This window comes from Dipteris shenzhenensis, chromosome 18 (assembly GCF_047967505.1).
Source record: "Dipteris shenzhenensis isolate YYH24624 ecotype China chromosome 18, Dip_SZ_1.0, whole genome shotgun sequence".
NCBI lineage: Eukaryota > Viridiplantae > Streptophyta > Polypodiopsida > Gleicheniales > Dipteridaceae > Dipteris > Dipteris shenzhenensis.
Window position 1 is genome coordinate 20,665,630 of NC_141613.1, and position 23,574 is coordinate 20,689,203.

At 41.7% G+C, this 23,574-nt stretch overlaps 1 protein-coding gene across 2 annotated transcripts in view; it reads left to right on the forward strand.

Moving 5' to 3' along the window:
- The first annotated feature begins 367 nt into the window (after positions 1-367).
- Positions 368-23,574, forward strand: part of LOC147890932 (amino-acid permease BAT1 homolog) — a 36,544-nt gene continuing 13,337 nt past the window's right edge. Inside the window, exons 1-4 of one of the 2 annotated variants that reach the window (XM_087389481.1) lie at positions 368-542; positions 717-899; positions 9,631-9,750; positions 9,971-10,162. In XM_087389481.1, the coding sequence (XP_087245607.1) occupies positions 414-542; positions 717-899; positions 9,631-9,750; positions 9,971-10,162 (624 nt within the window). In that variant the 5' untranslated portion in view covers positions 368-413. Of the gene's footprint in view, positions 543-716; positions 900-9,413; positions 9,490-9,630; positions 9,751-9,970; positions 10,163-23,574 lie in introns of those variants that run through there. The other variant, XM_087389482.1, reaches the window with a different exon arrangement.

Here is a 23,574-nt window from a genome sequence, read left to right on the forward strand (position 1 = left end):
ACTTTGTAGGTATCATTTGTAAAATCTTTAAGGAAAAATAACGTCGATTTACCTTCCAATTAAAAAAAAAAGGCACTATGAGAGCATGCAAATAACTATAGAACCTTGAAAAATCCTAATGGATCTTGAGAGTCCTCAAAGAGTTTCTTTTTTATTAATTCTTACCAAACAATCCACAAAAAATAATAATCAATGGACATGTCCAAAGACCACAAGTTGGAGCCAAGTGCTTTAGTGCATACATGCACCCTTGTTTAAAGATTTTGTGGAGAAAATAATATTTTTGGGAGTTGAAAATTTGGCCGCCGACTAGACATATAAATTAAATCAAGACGTGTGTGGAGGGTATTCTCAGGCTCAAGCTTCGATTCATCGGAAGCCCAACCGTGTGTTCCTCAGCTCAATCCTCACTCATGGCTCCCTCGCTGCAGATCGATCACCTTGCCACTGAACAAGCATTGCCACCTCCAGCAGCTCCCGCCGATGCCGCCGAGCTCCGTCTCAACCAGCTCGGCTACAAACAAGAGCTTCGACGCAGCATGGTGAGCATTGCCCAACGCTGCAACGCTCTGCACTTTGCTTCTTCATGGATCCTCCACACGAAAAAAACAACGAACACCACTTTACGAGTGCACGGAACACTTTGCTATACGTTTATCATTTCTTAGTTATACTATCCTCATCCGGCCGCGTCGTTTGGAAATTGGAAATGACAGTCGCTGATGGAGGCTGTGGGCATCTCTTTCTCTTCGATCACGCTCTTCGCAGGGATCATACCGTTTTATGGCTTGAGTCTCTCTTTTACGGGCCCTGTTGGGGTGGTTTGGGGCTGGGTCATCGTTTGTTTCTTCTCGTGGTTCGTGGCGTTAGCACTCGCTGAGATCTGCTCTTCTTTTCCGGTGAGTTCTTTTGCAGAAATTTGGTACAATTAATTAAGTACGACGATCGTAAACTTTCAACGATACCAGTAGAAGAGTAGCGTACTCGTGTGGAGGTTGTCTGTTTGCGCGCAAGGATGTCTCGCAACTCGAATCATAATCAACTCGTACTTTCTCATGGTGTAGTCTTGAATGCCAGTTGTCTTAGAACATGAAGATGCCAAAGAGATAGCTTTGTAAAGGGTTTAAAGTGCTTAGAAATCGATACGGCACTTTGAAAGCTTGCCGCTGAAAGAGAAAGTAACGAGCGATACGAAGAACAAAGAGGAGAGTTTCACAATCCTGCAAAATGCAACGTGGCATAGCACATCTTCAAGAGGAGATTTTCGCAGTCCTGATAAGGCAAAATGCAAATAGCAAATCAATATAGCTTCTATGGCAAACATAGAGAGAGACGGAGAGCAGATACGCATGCCGCGGGGGGGGGGGGGAAAGAGAGAGACAGAGAGAGAGAGTCGCCTGCTCCCACTCCGTTACATGAGTATTGAAACTATAATAGTCACACCTCTGTGTGAGAGAGAGAGAGAGAGAGAGAGAGTGAGAGAGAGAGAGAGAGAGTCGTCTGCTCCCACTCCCTTACATGAATATTGAAACTATAATAGTCACAACTCTCTCAAACCATGTTTCACTACGTCTTATTTTTTCAAAGAACTTTTGTAAGGACGTGCGATTATATTGTATGGCTTCCCCTAACTAGAGAGATGGGGTCGTAGATCATCTAATATTGAGAACTTCAAGCACAGTGATATGGTACACGTTGGAGGAATGATGCTCATAAACTTAATATTTCGTGTCCAACATATAGAAAATAAGGCCGGAGGAATGATGCTCATAGACTTAATATTTCGTGTCCATCATATAGAAAATAAGGCTGCCTAGCTCCTATGTGCTTAGGTAAAACCCCCAAATGCATAGCTTTGTAATTAGGTCCCTCATGTTAGTATGGTACATTTAGAGGGTGAGTCACTTGATGCACATGAATGCACATGTAGAAACACATTTCAACATGCGCATGGGTGTACCATGTAGTGGATGCACAATCTTGTGAAGCTAAAAAAAGTAGTGCTTTACAACCACTCTTCAATATGTTATAGAAGCATAATGAGGATATATCATTCTAATTCAAAACAGAAGATTACAAAAGCATGGTGATGGTATTTAGAGCTTTTGGAAAAGATAACTATTAAATTTAGAGTGAGATCTCAAGTTTTTCTCTTCCATTGCTTTTGTAAAAGATGCCTATCATTTTACTTACGATCATCATATGTTTCAGTCCTAAATGTTTTAGGAGTAGAAAGTCTTATAAGCGTCTCTTTGTAGCATTTCAACAATGGATTCAAATAATATACACCTCATGGTCCCTGAAAGTGTGATTTACCATGACTAGAAATTAATTTCAAACGCATTTTCTCAGCTTCCTCTCGTGTGTTGGCATGCTTTATACATCTTGAACTAATTATGTAGACATACAATGTGCTTTATAATAAAATGCATGTTGTGATATCAAAGTGTGTTACTTGTATAACTATAACATAATTATTATAGAAGGATGTGATCTTACATGCTAAAAGGTGATTGCATCGCATTCTTTGAGAAGAGGCCTAAGGTCCTTTGTTCTTATTCTTCCCCACTCCATCAACGTCACTAGCACTTTCAAGTTGGAGAATCTCCTCAAATTATCTTGTTGTCCTTTGGGATTCAATGTCTCTTGGATATCATGATCCCACACATGGTTTAAAAGTTATTTGAAACCTCTCAATTTGGTAGATCACAACCTACAACTCCCAAAAGGAGTGGGTGCCCTTCTACCAACCCATCTACCTTACAACTTATGCATGGAGTCCCATAAGTAAGACATTGACACATGTTGATGCTTAAATGCTTGTATTGTGAAATTGAGAGTCATAAGAGGAGCATTGGAAAGGAGACAAGGGGAAGTGCACCTATCATCCGTGTTGCACATGCACAAGGAAGTGTGGAAGAGAGAGAGAGAGAGAGAGAGAGAGAGAGAGAGGGCTTATTGGAAAAGGGTCAATCAAAGTCATGTATTGACTAAGACATATCAATGAGGCTTATCTACAAGCTAGGCCCCAAAAGAAAAGCATAAGTTGAACTTGGACTCATAATGGTGACGTGAAGTCTCGCTAAATATATTACTCTAGTTTCAACAATTCCTCAACAAATCACTCTAGAAGAGGTTGACCAAGTCAAATCAATAGTCAAAGAGGTGGAAATTGGAATAGGCCAAACCAATAGCCTACTTAATCCTACTAACAAGGAGGGTGGCTATTCTAGAATCATCTCACCCACAACCAAGTCACTATAAGGTATCACCCACAATCAAGTCACTATAAGGTCCTACTTGTTAGGCCCAGTGTCTCCACATATATGAAAAGTTGCCTCCTTCCTTAAGCTAGACAATGATATCCAGCCTCCTCAATCTTTGAGATCTACCTTTATGTGAGTCATGACCCTTTCCATTGGGACAAAATCCTTGTTTCTTTAAACTCAATCTTGCTACAAGCCCCTTCAATCTTTCTTAGGAACAATGACCTATTTGCTACATCTAGTATGTTTGCATGAAAACTATAATATAATGCAGCTTCTTTCAAGCTTGCTTTTAAGGGGCACTTTGCATCAAGAGACTTTAACACCATGAGGAGACGATTATGTTTCTATAACAAAGCGTGAAGGTTCAAAGTCACATATTGAATGAGACATAGACAAGCTAATCAATGAGGTTTGCCTATAAGCTAGTCCAAAAAGAAACCCATGAGTTCACCTTAGACAGTGAGTGATTGTTAAGTAGGTGGAACTAGTCAAGCAGGTTGTGGGCCTACCACAATAGAGGAAGGTGGATTTTTTTAGATGACTAATGGCTATGAAATCCTACTTCTTAGGGGCATGTCTCCACATATAGATATTGATATCAAATAAAATCCAGGCTTCTTAATCTTTGAAATCTACCTTCAGTACAACCCTCAGCATTGTAACATAATCCTTAATTCTTGAAAATCAAAGCTCACTATGAGCTCCTCCATTCCATCCTATGATGAATGACCTATGGTTTATATGCCTATATCCAACAAGCTCATCCATCTTTCTTGATCCTTAGGGACACTTTGCATCAAGGAGGCATCAAGAGTCTTTGGCACCATGAGGAGATAATGATGTGTATGAGAAAAACATGAAGGGTGCAAGTTCTTTATACAGAGCATTATAACTTGAACATATATGTGATGTGCCCTCTTCGTGCAAGGGTAGGTGTCTATCCACTGTAACATGCATGCCATGTAGTAATAACAACATAACAATCAAGGATCCATATGGACTAGTCTCCTACACCAATCCTCTTTGAAGACATCAAGTCTTGTAGTTCTCCATCTTTGATACTCATGTGTCAAGCTATCAGTTAGAGCATATGAAAATTGCAATAGAAGATGCAATCATACCATGACATGTGGATGGAAGGGAGCAACCCTTATCATATAAAGTGTGCATATTTCATTTGAATAGTTCTTGTGGTGTGCACATGCTTCTCTCTCACACCCATGTTCTCACCATGATATCAAATCCAAAAATTACACCGTCCACTATGGTACAAATTGAGCCATGGATCCAACATTCTTGGGATGGCTCATTTTATGTAGTAGTGAAAAATACAATTTTGGGCATGGAAAATAATATAAAACAACTTTTCCTCATATTCATGGAGATTCTAAGTCTCTTCCAAGGTCTCTTGTGTGAATTCTTGATGGAAATGGGAACACCTATCCACACTATAGTGGTAATCATTTCCATCCATACTTATGATTCTCTAGAGGTTAGAGGGGGACTGCTTCCCGCTTGCTTTCCAACCTAGTCCGAGGAGGTTCTCTATTTGTAAATAGCTCATCAATCAATGGTGTTATTCCCTTTTGAATTTTGTTTATATAGAGTTACAAATGGTGCTATTCCCTTTTGATTTCTGTTTATATAGAGTTATATTACTCGATTTCTTTAGTCTTGTTTGCGTAGGTGTAGTTGCTCCAATACATTCAATTCCTATAAAGGGTAGGAAAAAGGAAACAATATGAACACATATTCTTACTAGGATTGAAAATTCATGGCTCTCTTCCCTCTAAAGGGAATATCATTCCTGAATAAGGGTCCATTGAATTGCCACAACCCTTGCTAAAAAATGATCCATCATACTTGTCCATGAGGTACCCTTGCTTGTTTAATGCTAACAAGAACTTTTTAGTGGTTTCCATCATCTATTCCTATAACTTTAATGATATATTCCACAATCTGATCGATATAACCTATAGCTCTCTATAATTTCATTTCCATCTAAATGATAAGGGCATGATTGATCCCCCGAGGGAGTCACTCTATTAAAAACCATATAGCACAAGCAAGAAAAGCAAGCATGCATTTAAAATACCCAAAATTTTGAAAATTTACATCCCCTTGAAAATGTATACATGTTTCTTCAAATTTTGCGGGAAGTTCAAAAAGAGAATACTTACAAAGAAAGAAAGGAAGAGCCTTTTCGTTGAAAAGACAGAGCTTCAATCCATAAGTGCCCTAAGGCTTTACAAGCATCATTTCTTTGACCAGAAAAGCATATCGCCTTGCAAATTTCCTCTAGACAACTTTCGATTGGCATCTTGCCATATCTTTGAATGTTACTCCATTCCTGAAGCTCCTAAGTTGCAACAAAACTAGGGCTCTTAAGGGCTACAACATTTGGTAAGTCAGTTCATTTTGACCTCCTTTGTCCCCTAGTAAAGCCATCTTCCAGTTTAGCTTCACTGCCATGTGCAGGCTGCTCAACTTGCTTTCAACCCCCCTCCAAAGTTCCCTTGTAATTGGGCATTCCCATAGAAGATGCATATGGGTCTCTTTGAAATTGTTACATAGGGGGACATAGGGTTGGAACTCTAGGTGTTCCTTCCTCTTGAAAATGTGTACATGTTCTATAGAATTGTTCATCCTCTTGAAAATGTATACATGTTTCATTATGGAATATAAAGCTCCCCTTGTATCTTTACAAAAAGTAATTAGGTGAGACTTTTTAAATCCCTTTGTGTATGTAAACAACATCCAACTATAAACCCCCCCCCCTCTGTAAACTAAGGTGCTATGAAGCACATGTTCATGAGGCAATCCCTCCAAGGATTGACCTTATTTCATTTGTGTGACATGCGAGCTTTCCATTGGAGGAAGCTTGTAAACTTCATGCTCATAATTTGCTCAAACAAACAGAGCCCCTATCTAAGTAATCTTAATAGGGCCTCCTCCACTTAGCCATAGAAGGTTAATCATAGATTTTGTGGAGAGATCTAATCATTAAGGAATGTGAAGCTTTCATAGGCAATTCATATAAGATGTATGGGCCTAGGGGCAACTTATTGTATTTCTTCTCCCTAAGATCTTAAACTTTGAAAAGCATGCTGACATATTATCTTGTTTGTTTGTATCTTTGCATGCTTGAAATGATATAGGCATTTTGAAGTCTCCCCCAATGATCTTTGGGTAAATGTCACATTTTAGCTCTTTCGTTGCACACGTCTTATTTGATTGTCTTTGTTGAAACCATCTATAGAGATACCTTACCCAAGGCCCCTATTAGCTCTCCAGCATGTTTGCCCTCCCATTAATTGTTCCTTATACTACCTATCCCATGCCTCTGCCCTTTTCTTTTTGTGCTTTCATTGCTCAATTGCTTTCTCCTGTGACATTCCCCCTTCCCATTGGCTCCTCCAATATGTAGGCGCTTCATAAGAACTTTAGTACCTTTGTTTAATATTGTAGCTAATATCAAGATGAAGCTAGCGATGAAGATCTCATGTAGATTATGGGGCTTGGTGTCTTAAATCTATCGTAAGAGGACTCCCCTCGCCTTCATTTTACAACATGAATATATGCTAGGTATCAAACAATATATATGTTATACTCTTATTGGATCGTAAATGTCTTAAGTGTTTGACAAACATGAATACATATCTATCTAATTCTATGATATTTTGAAAGTACTAGGTATTGCCTTTGAGACAAACCTATTCCAACTAATAAAATGTGGATGGAATTATGTACTTAGTCAAGGTGTGCTTATTACTGTGTATGATCCCTTGGTTCATGTCCATTTACATCAACTATCGAGTTAGGGTTCTAATTAATCCATTACTGTTGAATCTATTCCATTTGGTGAAACATGGTCAGTTGAACTGGAAAGAATCAGCTCGACTGTCCACGTGATGATGATAAATAACACGAGTACTCGAAAAGAAGATGCATTCAGACAAGATAAGGATATGTGATTCAAAAGTATTTTAGGTGCTCCCTTTAATGACTATCAACATGTGTGGATCTACTTTACAATTCGTTAAGTAGGATTGGCCTTTTTTCATTGAAGAGAATGAATTATTCAAAGCAACACCTTCATTAAAAAAAGGTACAATGTAGAGTGTATTGTGAGCTTGCATTTTGTTTTTGTGCAAGAAGTATTGTGAGCTTGCATTTACACATGTGGAAAATCCCAGATGTAGTGCCTTTGTGACTCCTCTCCAAAGCCATGTCTTGAACAAGCCATCTGTCTCCATTGATATCCCAGCTATGCGTCCACTCCCAAGGCTATGAGGTATCAACCAAAGAAAAAGAGAGATCTTCCTGGGCCTGAAATTGTCCCATAGATTGTGCCAAAAATCTGATAGAAAACTCTGAGAATGTTCCTGTCTGTCCCAATGAGCTGCTGCTGCGTGTGTGCTATCAACTCCCCAGACAGAGGACAGCAGAGAGGAGACCAACAGGGAGGATTATGCAGGTTGTTCCATTAAAAGGCTGCAGATAATAGTTCAGTGTCAGAGGAGGTGGTACATAGGTACGGACCCCATCACCGCACAAGCCATAGATTGGAATATTTGGGTATGGGAGAGGCGGCATTACAGAGGTTGGTGTGAATCGAGGCGAGTGATTTTGGAGAAATCCCAGTGTTTTGGATGCGCCAGAGTGCACTTGTTATCTTCAATTCAGTGGTGTCACTTATCATGGTTGATCAACATCATTATGATTATATTTATACCATCTTCACATGGTTACATTACCATTTTCAGTATGGTGATGGCTCTTTAGTTAGCCATAGGTGGGTGTTCATCCAGTCACTACTAGTGACAGGATGTTGGAAGCTAATGCATGAGGTGGACTCCACATGAGTGGAGTTAAGAGTCTTTCAACTCCTAGATATCACTGTACACCTGATCATTTTATTTTTGATTGGTGCACACTCCAACACTGTCCGAGTGACTTCGTGAAGGCAGGTTTGGTGCTAAAGTGGCCTCTTGCACCATCACTCAAGCATTTCTCTTTCACTTTAGTTACCCTTCTGCACTCAGTATAGTAGGATTGTGAGAGAATAAGATAGCTTGTTTGGTTGTTACATCACTAGTACCTTCTGCAAGAGCAAACAGCAAGACTCTATTCCTAATGAGCCACTGTACTGCAAGAGTGATCTCATATTACAGACTAGTGACATGGCACCCAAACGGTGAAACATAAAAGCTACTTGAGTGAGCCCAATATGGCCCACACAGCTCCTACAATGTCATTGATTTGAATGTCCCGTCAGAGCCCTTGCCTGAGCGCATGTTGTATGCAGGGTTTCCTGTTGTTGACCTTTGTCCTATGTTTGGACTGAACTTTTGGATAGACTTCAAAGTGGACTTCTGGAAGACTTGGATGCCCAAGTCAGGAAATGCAAGAGTTGATGGCATCTCGGTGATTGTGAGCTCTTGTTATTGTCTTTTCATTATCCTACTGACGCTCCCACATTGTGTCACACGATAGTTGCATATTGAGTATGAAGACCTACACAAGAAAAACCCCTCACAAGGAAAACCCCTTGCACCAGTAATCTTTGACGACTAGTGATGCCTCCAGCAGAGTGCAAGCCCCTGCTTCAGATGATGCAGCTAGAGTTTAAGGCAATATCATTGTGTGCTGATAAAGAACAATCCAATGGAATTTACTTTCCAAATCTTGTTGCACACTTTTTTTATCGGTGCCTGTAAATGGCTCACAAAAACTTCTTTGCAATTATCAACTGCCAAGCACTATACCAGGTTGGTATTGAAGCAAACCTCCTAATTGGATGCTTGGAGAAGTATCAAGGGGCAAGGAACCTGGTCTTCCGTTTTGCACACCTTTTTGCAGGTCAAATTGGTGCTCTTTGGCTAGCCTGTAGTGAATAGACCTGCTATTACCCCAACCATTTTGTTACTCTTCTGTTGACAACCCTGCCATGCTTTGATGACTCTTTCTATTCTCAGCTCCTCTATGTCATTTTTAATGCAGCATTCTATAGAATTTTTTCTATTGTCAGACTCTTCTATGTCTTGTTCTACGAGGCATTCTGTGTGTATGAAAAAATGTGTGTGATTTGATGCACACGACACATACCTGTCTCTTTGACAAGCTCTTTCGGACAAGATGTAGGTGAGAGCTAGGGCATCATGTTTTATGTAAGCCCGAGATATTTATGCAAATCGATGTTTATATTTCAGTCATCAAGGTACACTCAGAATCAATTGCCGTTCCACTCAAAGTCGATTTCTACTGAATTCTGTTTGCTGAACCCAAATTACTCGTCAGCAATGGATGAGTCTTATCCTGTTTTAGCTATCTTTTAACAGTTCTAGTTAATCTCTTGCAGACCACTGGATCATTGTATTTCTGGGCTGCTCATCTTGCTGGACCAAAATGGGGACCATTTGCCTCATGGTGTTGTGCATGGCTTGAGCTAGTGGGTACAATTACAGCAATAGCGGCCCAGGTGCTATTTCTCTTTCTTTGCAAGCTTATAGCAAAGCACAACGGTTATGCATGCCATCACCAGTTGACCTCCAAGAAGAATTTTTATCCTAAAATGTTAAGCCTTTCAATAGAATTTTCAACTGTGTGCATAGAGAGGGGTACTTTGTAATAAATAGAAGATGGATATTTCTTATTATAACACATGTCTTTGTATCTGAAATACCTAAATTTGCTGCAAGGCATATGCAGGATCACAAGTGATGCAAAATATCATACTTCTCAGCACAGGAACTAACAAACATGGTGGCTATTTGGCACCCCCATGGGTATTTTTGATTATGTATATATTTACGGCACTCATATGGGCAATTCTGAACACCTACAATTTGAATGTAGTAGCTTACATTGGTGTTCTATCAACATGGTGGCAGGTATGCGTTCACATGATATAAGTAATTTAGTACTGCCTGCAAATTTGAGTATTTTAGTTCTTTGATAGATGTACCTATCTCAGGGAACGAATTTGGCATACCATTTAGAGAAATAACTATGATAGATATTAGGTGTTGTTCACCATTGTCAGGTTAATCTAAAGTTGTTTGGAAAGATGAGTCGTTTTTCGTCACATATACTCATGGTGTGTACTGGTTTTCCTTTAATTGTCAAAGAAAAATGATTATTCCTTAGTCCTCTTCTGGAAACAAAGAGAAAACCTAAACGCACAATTCAAACCCCCCCATGAATACAGGGGAATTCCAAGTGTCCACCCAAATATGCTGATATTATTTAGAAAAAAGGTATGATGCATGGAAGAGAGAACCATGGAGGGTATCTGTTTATGAAGAATATCTATGAAGAACCAGCATAAAGGTGTGTTGTGCCACTCCATACAATATTTTGATACGGGAAAGAAGATGTAGCCTTGTCACCCTCTAGGAAGCCTCTATGAACTGTTAATGGCAGGCTAGAGGTCACCAAAAAGACGTCCCACTGGCCCCATAGAGTGTATGATCTCCCTTCAAATCTGTGACAAGTTCCTGTCTGAGACTGAATTACTCTAGTGACATATCTACAACGGGGGGACACCAGATTCACCAAATCATTAGATGGATTAAACTTGGATAGGTGTGAAAAGTATAACTGGATCAAGCAATCCATAGACTGCCAACTCAACCATTGGCTGTTATAAACAAGGTGAAGAAAAGGTCCAATCGTGTGGCTCTATTGACTCTGAGCTGGCTTCCAGACATTATAGATGAGTGCATAAACACAATGCTTTGCACTCTCAGCCTCTGAGAAACAACATTGACACAAGGGACATTTTCTCATCCTTTCTATCCAAGAGTACCAATTTGAAGGCCTCTAGTTGGGTGAGCTAACGAAGATGAAGTTTCTCCATATTTATGAGTGATGTCATTTAAAGGATTGACAGCATAACCATACATTGGTGATTTGCTGAATTGACCTCCACTCTAGGAGATCTCATTTGGCTTGAGAAAGTCAACGAAAACAAAAGTCTCCAATCCAATTCATGCTCTTGAATATCCACAAGATCTTTTCTCATCCTTTCTATCCAAGAGTACCAATTTGAAGGCCTCTAGTTGGGTGAGCTAACGAAGATGAAGTTTCTCCATATTTATGAGTGATGACATTTAAAGGATTGACAGCATAACCATACATTGGCGATTGTGCTGAATTGACCTCCACTCTAGGAGATCTCATTTGGCTTGAGAAAGTCAATGAAAACTTAAGTCTCCAATCCAATTCATGCTCTTGAATCTCCACAAGATCTTGGATGATGGGTGTATAAGCAAAGGATCAACTTACATGGAACCAGACCTACAAGTTCCTCATACCGGTAGAGCCTCAAAGCTCTGTCACAAGCGAAGCATTGGAAGCCTACATTTACATAGAGTTTCATGAAAAGGATGGCATCCTTTGTAGAAGAAGTGGCAGATCAAAGAGAGGTGACATCCTCGAAATTGGGATGTAGAAAATATGTCTCCATTGTTGTGAAATAAGTATTTGCATGATCACTAGAACCATATAGCCTTAAGTTGCTCTATGAGATTTTCCCATTAAGACATTTGTCACTCCCTATAGAAGTTGTACCTGTCCTAGTGCATCTGCCGATAGGGAGTGGTTAGAAAGAAAGAAAGAAAGTAATATTAACGTCTTCAGGAGGCCTCACGGGCCTATGAGACATGGTACAATCAATAGAATAGTTCATGCAAGCTGCCATGGGCTGAAGCAAAGGCTCACGAAGGCCCTTGTTGAGTGCTAAGCTAAGCTAATGATTTCAAAAACTCAAAAAACACACTCTTAGAGCTCTCAAGAGACTCTAGTAGGCAGTGCAAAGCTCCGATAACATATGCAGGAGTCGTGGTATCTCTCCGATAGGAGGCAAAGACGTCTCTTTTTTTTTAGCTGTCGAGCTGTCTCCTATCGTAGTGGGGGTCGTGGTCTCCGAGATCTTTGTGTCCGATGGGCAGCATAAGGGTGACACCTCTGGTCGGGTTGGTCTCCTTGGAGTAAAGCGTTGATGGGCTGAACATCTATCGTGCGTGCTCTTCTGTGGCGCCCTATCCTCTGCCCTGTGTCGTCTCTACCCATTGATCGAAGCTGCCCTCATGTCGGCTATCTCCTCATCCTATACCCCAATGTGTCTTGGAGCTGACTCAAAGGCATAAAAATCAGTGACGTGTCTCTATGTTGAATCAGTGTCCCATGGTGCTATCTCCTCCTGTTGTCTGATCTGGTGTACTAGAGTCTCCTTGAGCCGCCGCATCTCCATCAGAAAGAGGCCATCATGGAAGTTGATCAATTGGTAAGTTGATCTTGGTAGGAACTCTTGGTTCCCTCCCCAAGTCTGTGATGTATAATATGTAAATCCAACCGTATGATGCGGTTGACCTCATCTCGTGGGATCTGAAGGGATGGGAAGTCCAGACTATACTGAAAGGGGAGGAGATAGTCCATCTGAATGCCCTGATACCAAAACCATTTGGAGATACGTGCATACCATGATCCTGCTCTCAGCTAGCCGTCTAGATGACTCTACAGAAATAGATAATAATGGAATGGCATGAGAATAAATCTACACACACACACACACGCACACACACACACACACACACACACACACACATGCACGCACGCACGCGCACACACACACACACACACACACACACACACACCCCCCTTTGTAAGACTAGAACATATCCAATCGTACAAATTTTAGATTTTTTGTTGTTCTAAATATGAATATAGACACGTATAAATTTCTTTTTCTTTGTATGCCACAAAATGGGTAAGTAAGCAAAGGCAATGACAAAGGACTACGATAGGGTGGAGGAACAATGAAAGCAGTAGACCAACCATGATGATGGATGGAGCAATGCATCAACAGATCAACCAAGAGGTTGTTGGGCTAGTCATGGTGGAGATTGATTAATCAAGACAATAGAAGGCCAACCATGGTAGCAGTGGATCTGGGTAAGGAAGGTGATTGACATACCAACAAGGAAAGTAAAAATAAGGAACTGACAAAATACACAAGAATTCAACATGCATGTTAGACCATGAAGAGTTTGGTGGTGCTTGAAGAGTGGAATGGCTCTCATAAGTGGAGTTTGGCAAGAAGCATCCAAGCCCATGAAAGGCCTGTTTCAATGAGGCATGCTATTAGCGGAGTCATTGTTCCTTACTACTAGGTTAACTAGAACCGCTTGACTAAGGGAAACAATGGATGCTGGCCGCCCATCACATGGCAAGAGCAAGGTGGATAAGGTGACAAACATGAGAACCCATGGGAATGTGAGAAGTATGAGACATGGAACTTGAGACAAGAAATCATAAAGTAGATAGAGTAGGAACTAGGGGATGAGAGCGCTAGCCCTAAGAAAACTAACTTCCATATATGTGTGGACTTACAAGCCCTCAATGATGCTACTACAAGGGATCATAGAAATCATAGAGTAGATTGAGAGGGCCCTAAGAAAAATAATCTTCGTATATGTGTGGGCTACCAAGGGCTACTACAAGGGATTGGAGAATTCAGATGGCAATCTACTCTTTAATGAAAGGAAGGCTACTCTTTATACATGGCTAGAATGGCTGCAACAGAAGTAAGAATCTCGGAGTACTTACCTGAAACTACCTCCTTTACTTATTAGGATACTCATATTTGCACCTTGATGACCTTTGGCACGAGTAATGGCACGGCGTGCTTTCAAGAAAATGTAGGTAACTTTTATTCACACATTTTTTGCTTGTTGTATACTTCCAAAGGGGGGCCCTATAGGGATCCTCACAAACATGTGGAGCAAGCCAAAAAGTAAGTTGGGTTAAGAGTAACAAAAAGCAAGCCAAAAAGTGCTTGTTCTTAGCCTTGTGGGAACCACAGGATCCCACCAAGTTTGAGATCATCCCTCACTTCTTGTCCCTAGGACTCCACTCAACATCAACTTCTTTCTAGTGCATATTCACTCCTATTGGTGGTATGTTAGCTTTTATGTGTAGCAAGCATCCCCTAGCTACCTCCTCAATAAGCAAACCTCTATGGGTGGAGCCAAGAGTGACACTCGGCCTTCCAAAATCTAAAGACATTTACTTGTTTACCCTCCTCAACCCTTGGATTGGGAGAGGGAGAAAGTGTTCCATATTCATATTGACACAAGTGCAATTTCTGTAGGTGTCATAATTAACAATTGGATGAAACAACAAGAGTAGACCCTCCCATTCACTTCAAAAGATGGCAACTAAATTCTGTAGAGAAAAATTCAATATGGAGTCCTAAGCCATGGTATATGCCCTTAAAAAGTATAGGCTTTCTCTTTTGGTGGAGGTAAGGTTTATTATCATCATAAAGCACCAAGCCTTCAAGTATATCCTTCACCAAACCTATCTTTTTGTTGAGTGGAATGCAATGTGAAGGAAAACAGCTCAAAGTACTTACATGAATGATAATAGATGAACATAGCAAATACATCCATAGGACGACGTGTCCTAATTGTCCTAACCCTGGATAGGACTAACTTTACTAACAATACTAGCAGTCCTCAAGGGACTAAGACTAGCCTCCAAGGCTCATACCAGGGACAATGTGGCAACAAACCCCTCTCGGTGTATGTTGGAAACATCGGAGCCGTAGCAAATGAGAGACATGAGTGATCAGTATTCGAGAGTGCGGGCAAGACCATAACAAATGGGGAACTGTCTCATGGTGATGAGAGCAACGGGGGCAGGAAGAGGAAGCAATACGGCGTGCTTCCAATTTCACCCCAATGGAAAAAGCTCCCACTATACATCTCCAAAGGAAGAGCCTCTGTTTCAATGGCAATTTAGCTTTCCAAATTTTCTTGAGTTTTGATTGCCACCAAGATAAAGGCCTATCCAAATTCCAAAGAGTGTTGGCATGCTTATCAATCCATGGCGGTGGAAGAAGAAATCTGTAGACCATCGAAGATGTCAAATTATGCAGTGAAAGTGAACAGGTAGCATGAGACAAGGAAATCAGATTCTAGTCCAGTAATCTGTCCTGAACAAATAACGGAGGAATAGGAACAAATGGCTGCAACATAGTTGTAAGTATTCTCCAAATGGGCCTATGATGCAGGCCCAAGGGGAATGTCCTGCAAGCTTGTGGAAATGAGAGCACATAACCATTTGCTACGGCTCCGGCTTCCCTCTATCAGATTCGGGAAACTCTTCTGAATGTTTGGATGCTTCTCACCTCAGATGTCTCCATTCCTCCTTTTCCTTCACTGGGCTCGCTTTTGGGTACTATGGACTATTTGGACACAGAGATTGCATTTTAGGATGGGACAACAGTTTCCTTAGGCATATGCTTTCTTCAGAATGTCCCTCAAGCAATCTTTATATGATAGTTATGCTGCGAGGGACTTGGATGCTACTAGCCTTGAAGTGTTTTCTCACTGTTTTTATGTTCTCTCATTAGGCTCCCCTTTGGAGTCTAATGTCATGTACATTGATTTCATGTTAATTTTATAGTTACTGGTTTCACAAAAAAAAAAAGTATGTTGGAAACATCACAAGAATACCTAGAACCTTAATCATGGTTGCACATGTTCGTCCATAAAGGATATAGCAAACTATGATAATATAGGGATAGAACTATCACGTAACGTCCATAAAGGATATAGCAAACTATGATAATATAGGGATAGAACTATCACGCAACAAAAGGTACAAAGTGTAAAGCTTGCTGAAAAGCTTCGAACTTGGGTCGTGGTAAAGCCTTCATGAAGAGATCTGCCAAGTTGTCCTGCATTGGAACATAGATACCTGTATGTCTCTAGCTGTCAGTCTCGCTCCTTGACATAATGATAGTGAACCTCTATGTGCTTAGTACGTGCATGACAAAAGGGACTGCATGCAATAGCCAAGGCACTCTCACTGTTAGTGTAGATGGTACTAGAAGATGTCTGACCAACATCAAGATCGGCAAGTAGCTTGTGAAGCCAAACACACTCCACAGTAGTTGTAAAGGCTACATTGTAGTCAGCCTTCGAACTGGAAGTAGCAACTGTGGGCTGCTTGTGTGTGCCCTTCAAATAATGAAATACATGGTTCACTGCTGCCAATGCGTGTATTGGGCTTGTGCATAACTCGCTTAACTGGGAAACGGCATTCTGAAGATCAGGCCAAGTGTGACAAATTGGATGCCAATATAATAGTGCAACTGACCCATACCTGTCATGGCAAAAGACTCCTGCAAATCAGCCTTAAAGGCTGCAATTTGCTGGCCCAGTGATAAGTATGCCATCCACATTAAGAATAAGAATGAACAAATCTGCTCCACACTTCCGACATAACATGTTGTTTCAGTAGGGCTGTTCTGAAAACCAAGGCAAATCAATGTGCGCGAATTGTTGCATACAATGCCCGGGGTGCCTGCTTCAATCCACATACGGCCTTACGCAGCCAGCATACATTATTTTCAACCTCAAAGCAGGCATATACCTCCTCAAGCAGGTCATCATGAAGGAAGAAAGGCTTTGTAGCATAGCCTGGGCATACCTTATTTTCAGATCCCTTAACCTCGAAGCCTCCTCAATGTTGCTGAGCATAGCCCTTGGCAACAAGACAGGCTTTGTAGCAATCAACACTGCCATCAGCTTTCTGCTTCAATTTGTAGACCCACTTTGTGTCGATGGCATGCTTGCCAGGAGGCAAGTCACACAACTCCATGTGCCATTTTGGTGAATGGAATCTAGCTCTGCCTTCACAGTATCCATTCACTCTTTACTATCAAAAGCATCCTTGTGGCATAAAGGTTCATCATTACAGGCTGTGGCAATCAATGCAACATCTAAAAATGACTGCATTTGACGTTGCGCAACTCTAGTACAGCCGGCTAAAGGTTCAGCCTGCTTGCTGTCCTTAAGTGTATCCAACAGCCATCTGGGGACTGTTTTGTGCTGTCTAATGACAGCCCTTTCCTCGGTAACTACTTTCTCAATAGCATTGTTGTCATGTGGAGGCATATCAAGCTGATCATCTGCATCAGGCTGAGGCTGAGAACTTGTAGCAGGTGAGGGATTTGAACTCTCAATGAATGATCTAAATTTGTACCGGACTGAAAAAGGGTGGCAATGAGTCAAATACATCTGAGGCATTAATAGCAGGCTGTTTTTGACAGTCCAGCCAAGGCAAAGCTGCTTGCTCAGCAAAGACAACATCTCTGTTGACAATTACTTTTCTAGTGTGAGGCTGATACAATTTGTAGCCTTTGCTTTGTGAGCTGTAGCCAATTAAAATACACTTCACTCCCTCATCCGCCAACTTGTACCACACCTGAGATGGTACATGTGCATACGCCAAACAACCAAAGACCCTCATATGAGAAATCACTGGCTTACAGCCTGTTGATGCCTCATAGGGAGTAATGGTCTTTAATGCCCCCTGGTTGGTGCTCACATAGTTTGCACACATGATGGCACCCAAACAAAACTTGTTGGGAAACTTACCCTTTAACATAGACCTGGTCAGTGGCCATTTCCATTAAAGTCCAGTTCTTTCACTTTGCAATCATTTTGCTGTGGTGTGTATGGCATTGTGCACTGATGTATGATGCCCCGAGCTGCTAAACAATCAGCAAAATCATGGGACATGTACTCACCCTCACTGTCAGTGTGGAGTGTGAAGAGCTTGTGTCCGCTCTCATTTTTAGCCGTAGCAAGAAAATGCTTAAAACAAGCAAAGACATCTGACTTGGATTTCAAAGGGTAAATCTAAGTGTGCCTGGTAAAATCATCCACAAAGGTTACGAAGTAAGAGTAGCCTGCAAGAGATGTTGTCCGCATCGGTTCACATACATCACTATGAACCACGTGCAACTTACGGAATGCACCAACAATTCCATCCTTGGGAAAGGAGAACCGACGCATCGTCCCTAGCAAGCAGCCCTTACAATGTGCTTTGGAAGTGCAGAAGATCTACCACCATGTCCTATGAATGCACCTTCATCAAGCAACCATAGTTTACATGCCCAAGTCTCTCATGCCATATGTGACTACTAGCAATTGCTGAATCAGCTGCTGCATGTGCCTCAACACACGCGCGCGCACACACACACACTCACGCACACACACACACACATACGTATATGTAAATACATACTTTTTTTTTGGGGTGAAAAATTTGTAGCTTGATATTACAGAAGTACTATCCCAAAGACAGGATGTGGAAAAATACATCGCGAGAAGATCTCAGTATAAAACAGATACATATCACGATCTATGTACTTAGTTTGCAAGCAATCATAGAAAGATTGCTGTAGAGAGTGCCTAAAGAAAGAAAAAAATGAAAAGGTTGGATCTTACAGACTCTATGATTTCGATCCTTCCATAGAGTCCAGAGTGCCCAGTAGCGAACCCAAACAAAAAATAGATCAAACTCCTATCTAGGTGGGTGTATCCGAAAGATCCAGAAAAACTTTCCAAAGGTAGCATTTGGAAAGCGAGCTCACAAATGCTGCCCAAGGAAACTCAAAAAATCACTAGTATGGGAGCAATGCCGAAAGAGATGAGGCATAGTCTCTTGTCGAGCCACAGCCGGAGCAATATTCCTGTGTGCCAAAAGTTGCCTAGATGGAAGAACTCCCGACAAAACTCGCCACAAGAAGACTTGTTGTCGGAGCGGAATTTTGGAATTCCAAATCTGTCTCAATCTCTTCCGCCACCACTTGGCAGTGCGATTCATTCGCCAAAGCTGATTCGCATTATGAGAAACCCATGGCAGAGGCAAAAGCACTTTGTATAAAGAAGAGACAGTAATATGTCATAGTTTCAAAGGGCGACAAGATGACCTTGGAGAAGAACGTGTCCGGTCTTGAAGGTGGTCCTCAAGCTCTAAAGGCAGAATGGGCTGAAAAGGCTGAAGCATTCCAGTAATAGTTTGCCACATAAATTTGTAATGCATACCAAGACCAAATTTCGCAGCAGCCAAAGGAAAGAAAGGGGAATCCTATCATGATTGCAGTGGTCTAGATGGGAGAGAGGCCCTGCATCCACTGTTGGATCTTGGAAAGCTTTCCAAAAGCTTCTAGAGGATCGGAGAGTTTTATCAGTTGGTCATCTCAGAGCGAGTGCAGGGAGGATTGAGCAGATTGATGCTGCCATTCCAGTGGAGTGGATGGATATAGATGATATGCCCCTTATGGATTCCACTTGGTTGGGTGCTTTCACTGGGACGGGTATTCCTATTCATGTTATTGCTTTGTGGGATGCAAATGAGGATGCCCTGGTTTTTTATGTTCAGTCTGGACGGAGGCTACATATGCCTTCTGATGATATCCTTCAAGGGATTCCCAAACCTGTATCCTTCTCCTTCATTCTTTTAGTCACTCCGGCTTTAGATCCTCTAGTAGGATGAACATGTATGAAATTACGCATGTTAAAGATTCACACCTTCAACCATACAGGATGTGATGTCTCTTGGACCGTGGCTGGACTCCACAAACGCAGAGTGGTCATGACTACTACATACAAAAGTGGAGTCCATATCACTGGTCCTCCCTCTCTTAAGTGTTCTTATATCTCCACCCACAGATCCTCCTTCACCTGGTCCTGCATTACAAAATTAATAGTGAAAGTACTATCATAGAAAAATGGACACTAAGAACAGTTGAGGATAGCATCGCAATACACACTTGTAATAGGCGTCACGTGCTCGCCATCGGGAGAAGTAAACTCGATATCAAGTCGACCATCTGCACATGAACATAACAAAAATTCAATAATATAACAACCAACTTGCTATGATGAAAAAACCACATATAACAGATCTACAAGAAGTTGGAATGCCAAGAATTGATTTGGATCTCTCAGAAATTGGGCTCCCTCTATGTACACATGTACCAATCTCTATTGCTACATGATCAAAGCAAATAAAGTGGTACATGTGACCGCATTGTAATCCAAACACCTCAAATGACTGAGTACAAAAGGAAAGCCACAAGCTGAGCAGTGGCTGTAGTCACCGGCCTTCAAAAGCAAGCCACCCACACCATCAAAAACTGGTGGATGTGGATGAATAACAATGGGGGGCCTGTGCTCATCAAAGTCAATGCCTTGTTGCTGTGCATAGCCCTTAGCAACAAGACGGGCTTTGTAACGGTCCATTGAACCATCAGCATTCCGTTTAATTTTGTATACCTACTTAGTCCCAATGGCATTCTTGCCAGGAGGCAAGTCACACAACTCCCAAGTGTTATTCTTATGGAAGGAATTCAATTCAGCTTGCATGGCCTGCAACCAACATTCATTTCAAAGGCATCCTTATGGCATAACGGCTCTTCATTGCATGCTGTAGCAACCAATGCAGAAGCAACCAAATTAGCAGGTGCTTTCTTGATAGCTGCTCTAGTATCGGACGGTAGAGGAGCATCTTGTTTGCTGTCTTTTAGAGTGTTAAGGAGCCAATGGGGGCTCCTGAATTTCAGTTCTCTCTTGGTCAATGGCCTTGTGCACAACATCCTGATCAATTTGAGGCATATCATGCTGTAAATCATGCTGATTTTCAGACTGCACTCGTGGCTGTAAATGACCATTAGAAGCAGGAAGAGTCACCTCAAATGTGGCATCATCAGGAGAGTCTGACGGAAACAAAGGCATCAAGCTGTCAAAGATATCTATGGCATCAACAATGGGCTGTTTTTAACAGTCCAGCAAAGGCATAGATGAATATTCATAGAAAACAACATCCCTACTAACAAAAACCTTGCTCGTGCAGAGCTGGTAGAGCTTGTAGCCCTTGCTTTCTGAGCTGTACCCAATAAAAATGCATTTGACAGGTTTATCATCCAACTTTGTTCGTGTTTGGAAAGGCACATGTACATATGCCAAGCACAACCAAAAGTCCTCATGTGAGAAATCTTGGGCTTATGACTTGTCCAAGCCTCATAAGGTATTGCCAGCCATAGTGTAGAAATGCAAGGCAAAGGAAGAGAGAGAGAGAGAGAGAGAGAGAGAGAGAGAGAGAGAGAGAGAGATGTATTAACATCTGCGAGAGGCCTCGCGAGCGGGCCTATGAGACCAAGTACACGCCCAAATGGTAACTCATACAAGCGATTGAGGGCTGAAGCAAAGGGTTCACTAAGATCATTGTTGAGGCTTAAAAGTTAAAAGTGCTAAAACTAATGAATCAAGTAGTGAAAGCCAAATAACAGAGTAGTGTCAGGTGCCTAGAGCTAGCACTCCTAGTACATGCTCGGGTTCCGTATATCCAAGTAACCTAGTGGCTCTTTGATGAGATGTGAGGGGATCAAGGAGTGCAATCTCCCAAATCCAAAACGCAATTCATTGCACAAGCTTCAAAGCTTTTCACATAAATGTGTGGCTGTCACAGGGTGTACCTGCTGCAAAAAGACTCCCAAAAGGCAAAACGAGGCCTTCCACGGCAACACAGGGCCTTTCCACAATGCCAATAAAGCAAAGAAAGGACTGTTTTACTGGAAATCAAAGAAAATTAATGTAGTAGGAGCTTACCAAGTGATGTAGACCAAAACTACAGCAAGAAAATGGCTCCAAACTCGAGCACAGGTTGTAGGAGAGGTGAAATGGACAGCAAATGGCAATGAAGGGTGCCAAGAGAAGGCTGGAAAATGTAACTACAGCAAGAGTATGTACTTCCACAAGTAGGAGAAGACCTCGAAATGAGTGCAGCAACAACCAGAGGTAAAAAGCTCTCAGCCGGAGGTGAAAAACCAGCAAATGTGAGCAAGGGGGCTGCAAGAGAGGTCTCTGGATGGTAGCAGCAGGCTCCAGAGTCCAAAGCTCAAGTTGGTGGGTGTAGGCACTCCAAAATGCAGCAGCAGGCCACCAAATCAGCAAGTTGGCTGAGCTGAGGCTTCAAAATGCAGAAACAGGTCACGAGAGATGCTCCTAACTGATCCGAACTCCAATAAATGCTCCGTACAGTCCCGAAAAAAACGCCGTACAGCTCACTCGTGTGGTCCATACAGTTCTGTACAGGCTCTTAAATGTACTAAAGTGCAGAAAATGACCTCAATGGAGCACTAGAAACAGGCGGCTGTGCAGCAGCAGCTCTGAAAAGTGTTTTCCCGCAACAGAATTGTTTGGAGAAGCCCTGAATGCTCACACATGTGGAAGGTGCCTAGGGAAATGAGCAGACCAGCAAGACAATGGGCCGATCAGTGAACAGGCCGTCAAGAGCTTGGGGAGGCTGCAAATGGCTAAGGGGAAAGGTCCTTAACCTACTCTGATACCACTGTAGACTAGGGCAAGCAATGGAAGCACAAGAAATGAAGCAATGGAGACAAAAATGAGCTGCTGCAATGATGAAAAGAGTACAAAGTACACCCTATATGATGAAACCCTAGGATAGGGTGTCCTAGCGGTACTAACTATACTAACTGCTACATGGGTTGACTGTACCAAGTGTCCTAACTGCCCTAACTAGGCCTACAAGGCATATACCAAGGAATGAGTGGCACCTATGGATAGCAGCTAGCCCATAGAATAGCCTACAATTTGCTGACTCATTATTGTATTCACATGCAATAGGAGCATCTCCAACTGCAAGTCTTGATTGCTGCTTCTTCTTCTATCTTTCTGCATTTTGAAATGCCATGTGCAATATTCTTGTAATAATTGCATCTCTTTTTCTTCTTTCGATCACTCTTGCTAGAAGGAGATGAAGTACCAGCATTATTCTTAAGCTTGCTTGAATTCTTGTTTCCCTTGCCTTTAACTTTATGGTCAGTGACAAAAGCTTGATCTACATTCATGGAAGCAATCCGATTTGCCAGGCTCTGCGCCTCCTACAAAAGCAATGTGACAAGCTCATAAAAAATATATTGGTTGGGATTACCCTTGCCCACCAACCTCAATGTCCTAGCGAAGCCCTGATAAGAATTAGGAAGTCCACTAAGTGTAAAAGAGACAACTTGATGATCTGGCACAATCTCATCAATATTAATAAGCTGCTCTTTGTAGTCCTTTATCTTGGTCAAATAGGCACCCGTGTTGTCCCCTTCTTCCATCTTAACACCATCCAGCAAACACAAAAAGGCAGCTATGGCCTCATTGTTATCTTATATACATATGCCAATTGATCCCACGTAGCCTTTGCCATCTGCAATACCAAATATGAGTGTCTTCATTGACAAGGCAATCAAAGCACGTGCATGTGCATCTCTTCCATCCCATCGGATTTGATCTTGAATAGGAGACATTACGGCAGTTGTGGTAGATGATCTTGAGCTAACGATGGTACCACCACCCATGGCAATGGGTGCACTGGTCACAAGTGCCTGTGACAAGGGTCTCACATCAATTCTTGCAAACATATTCCACAA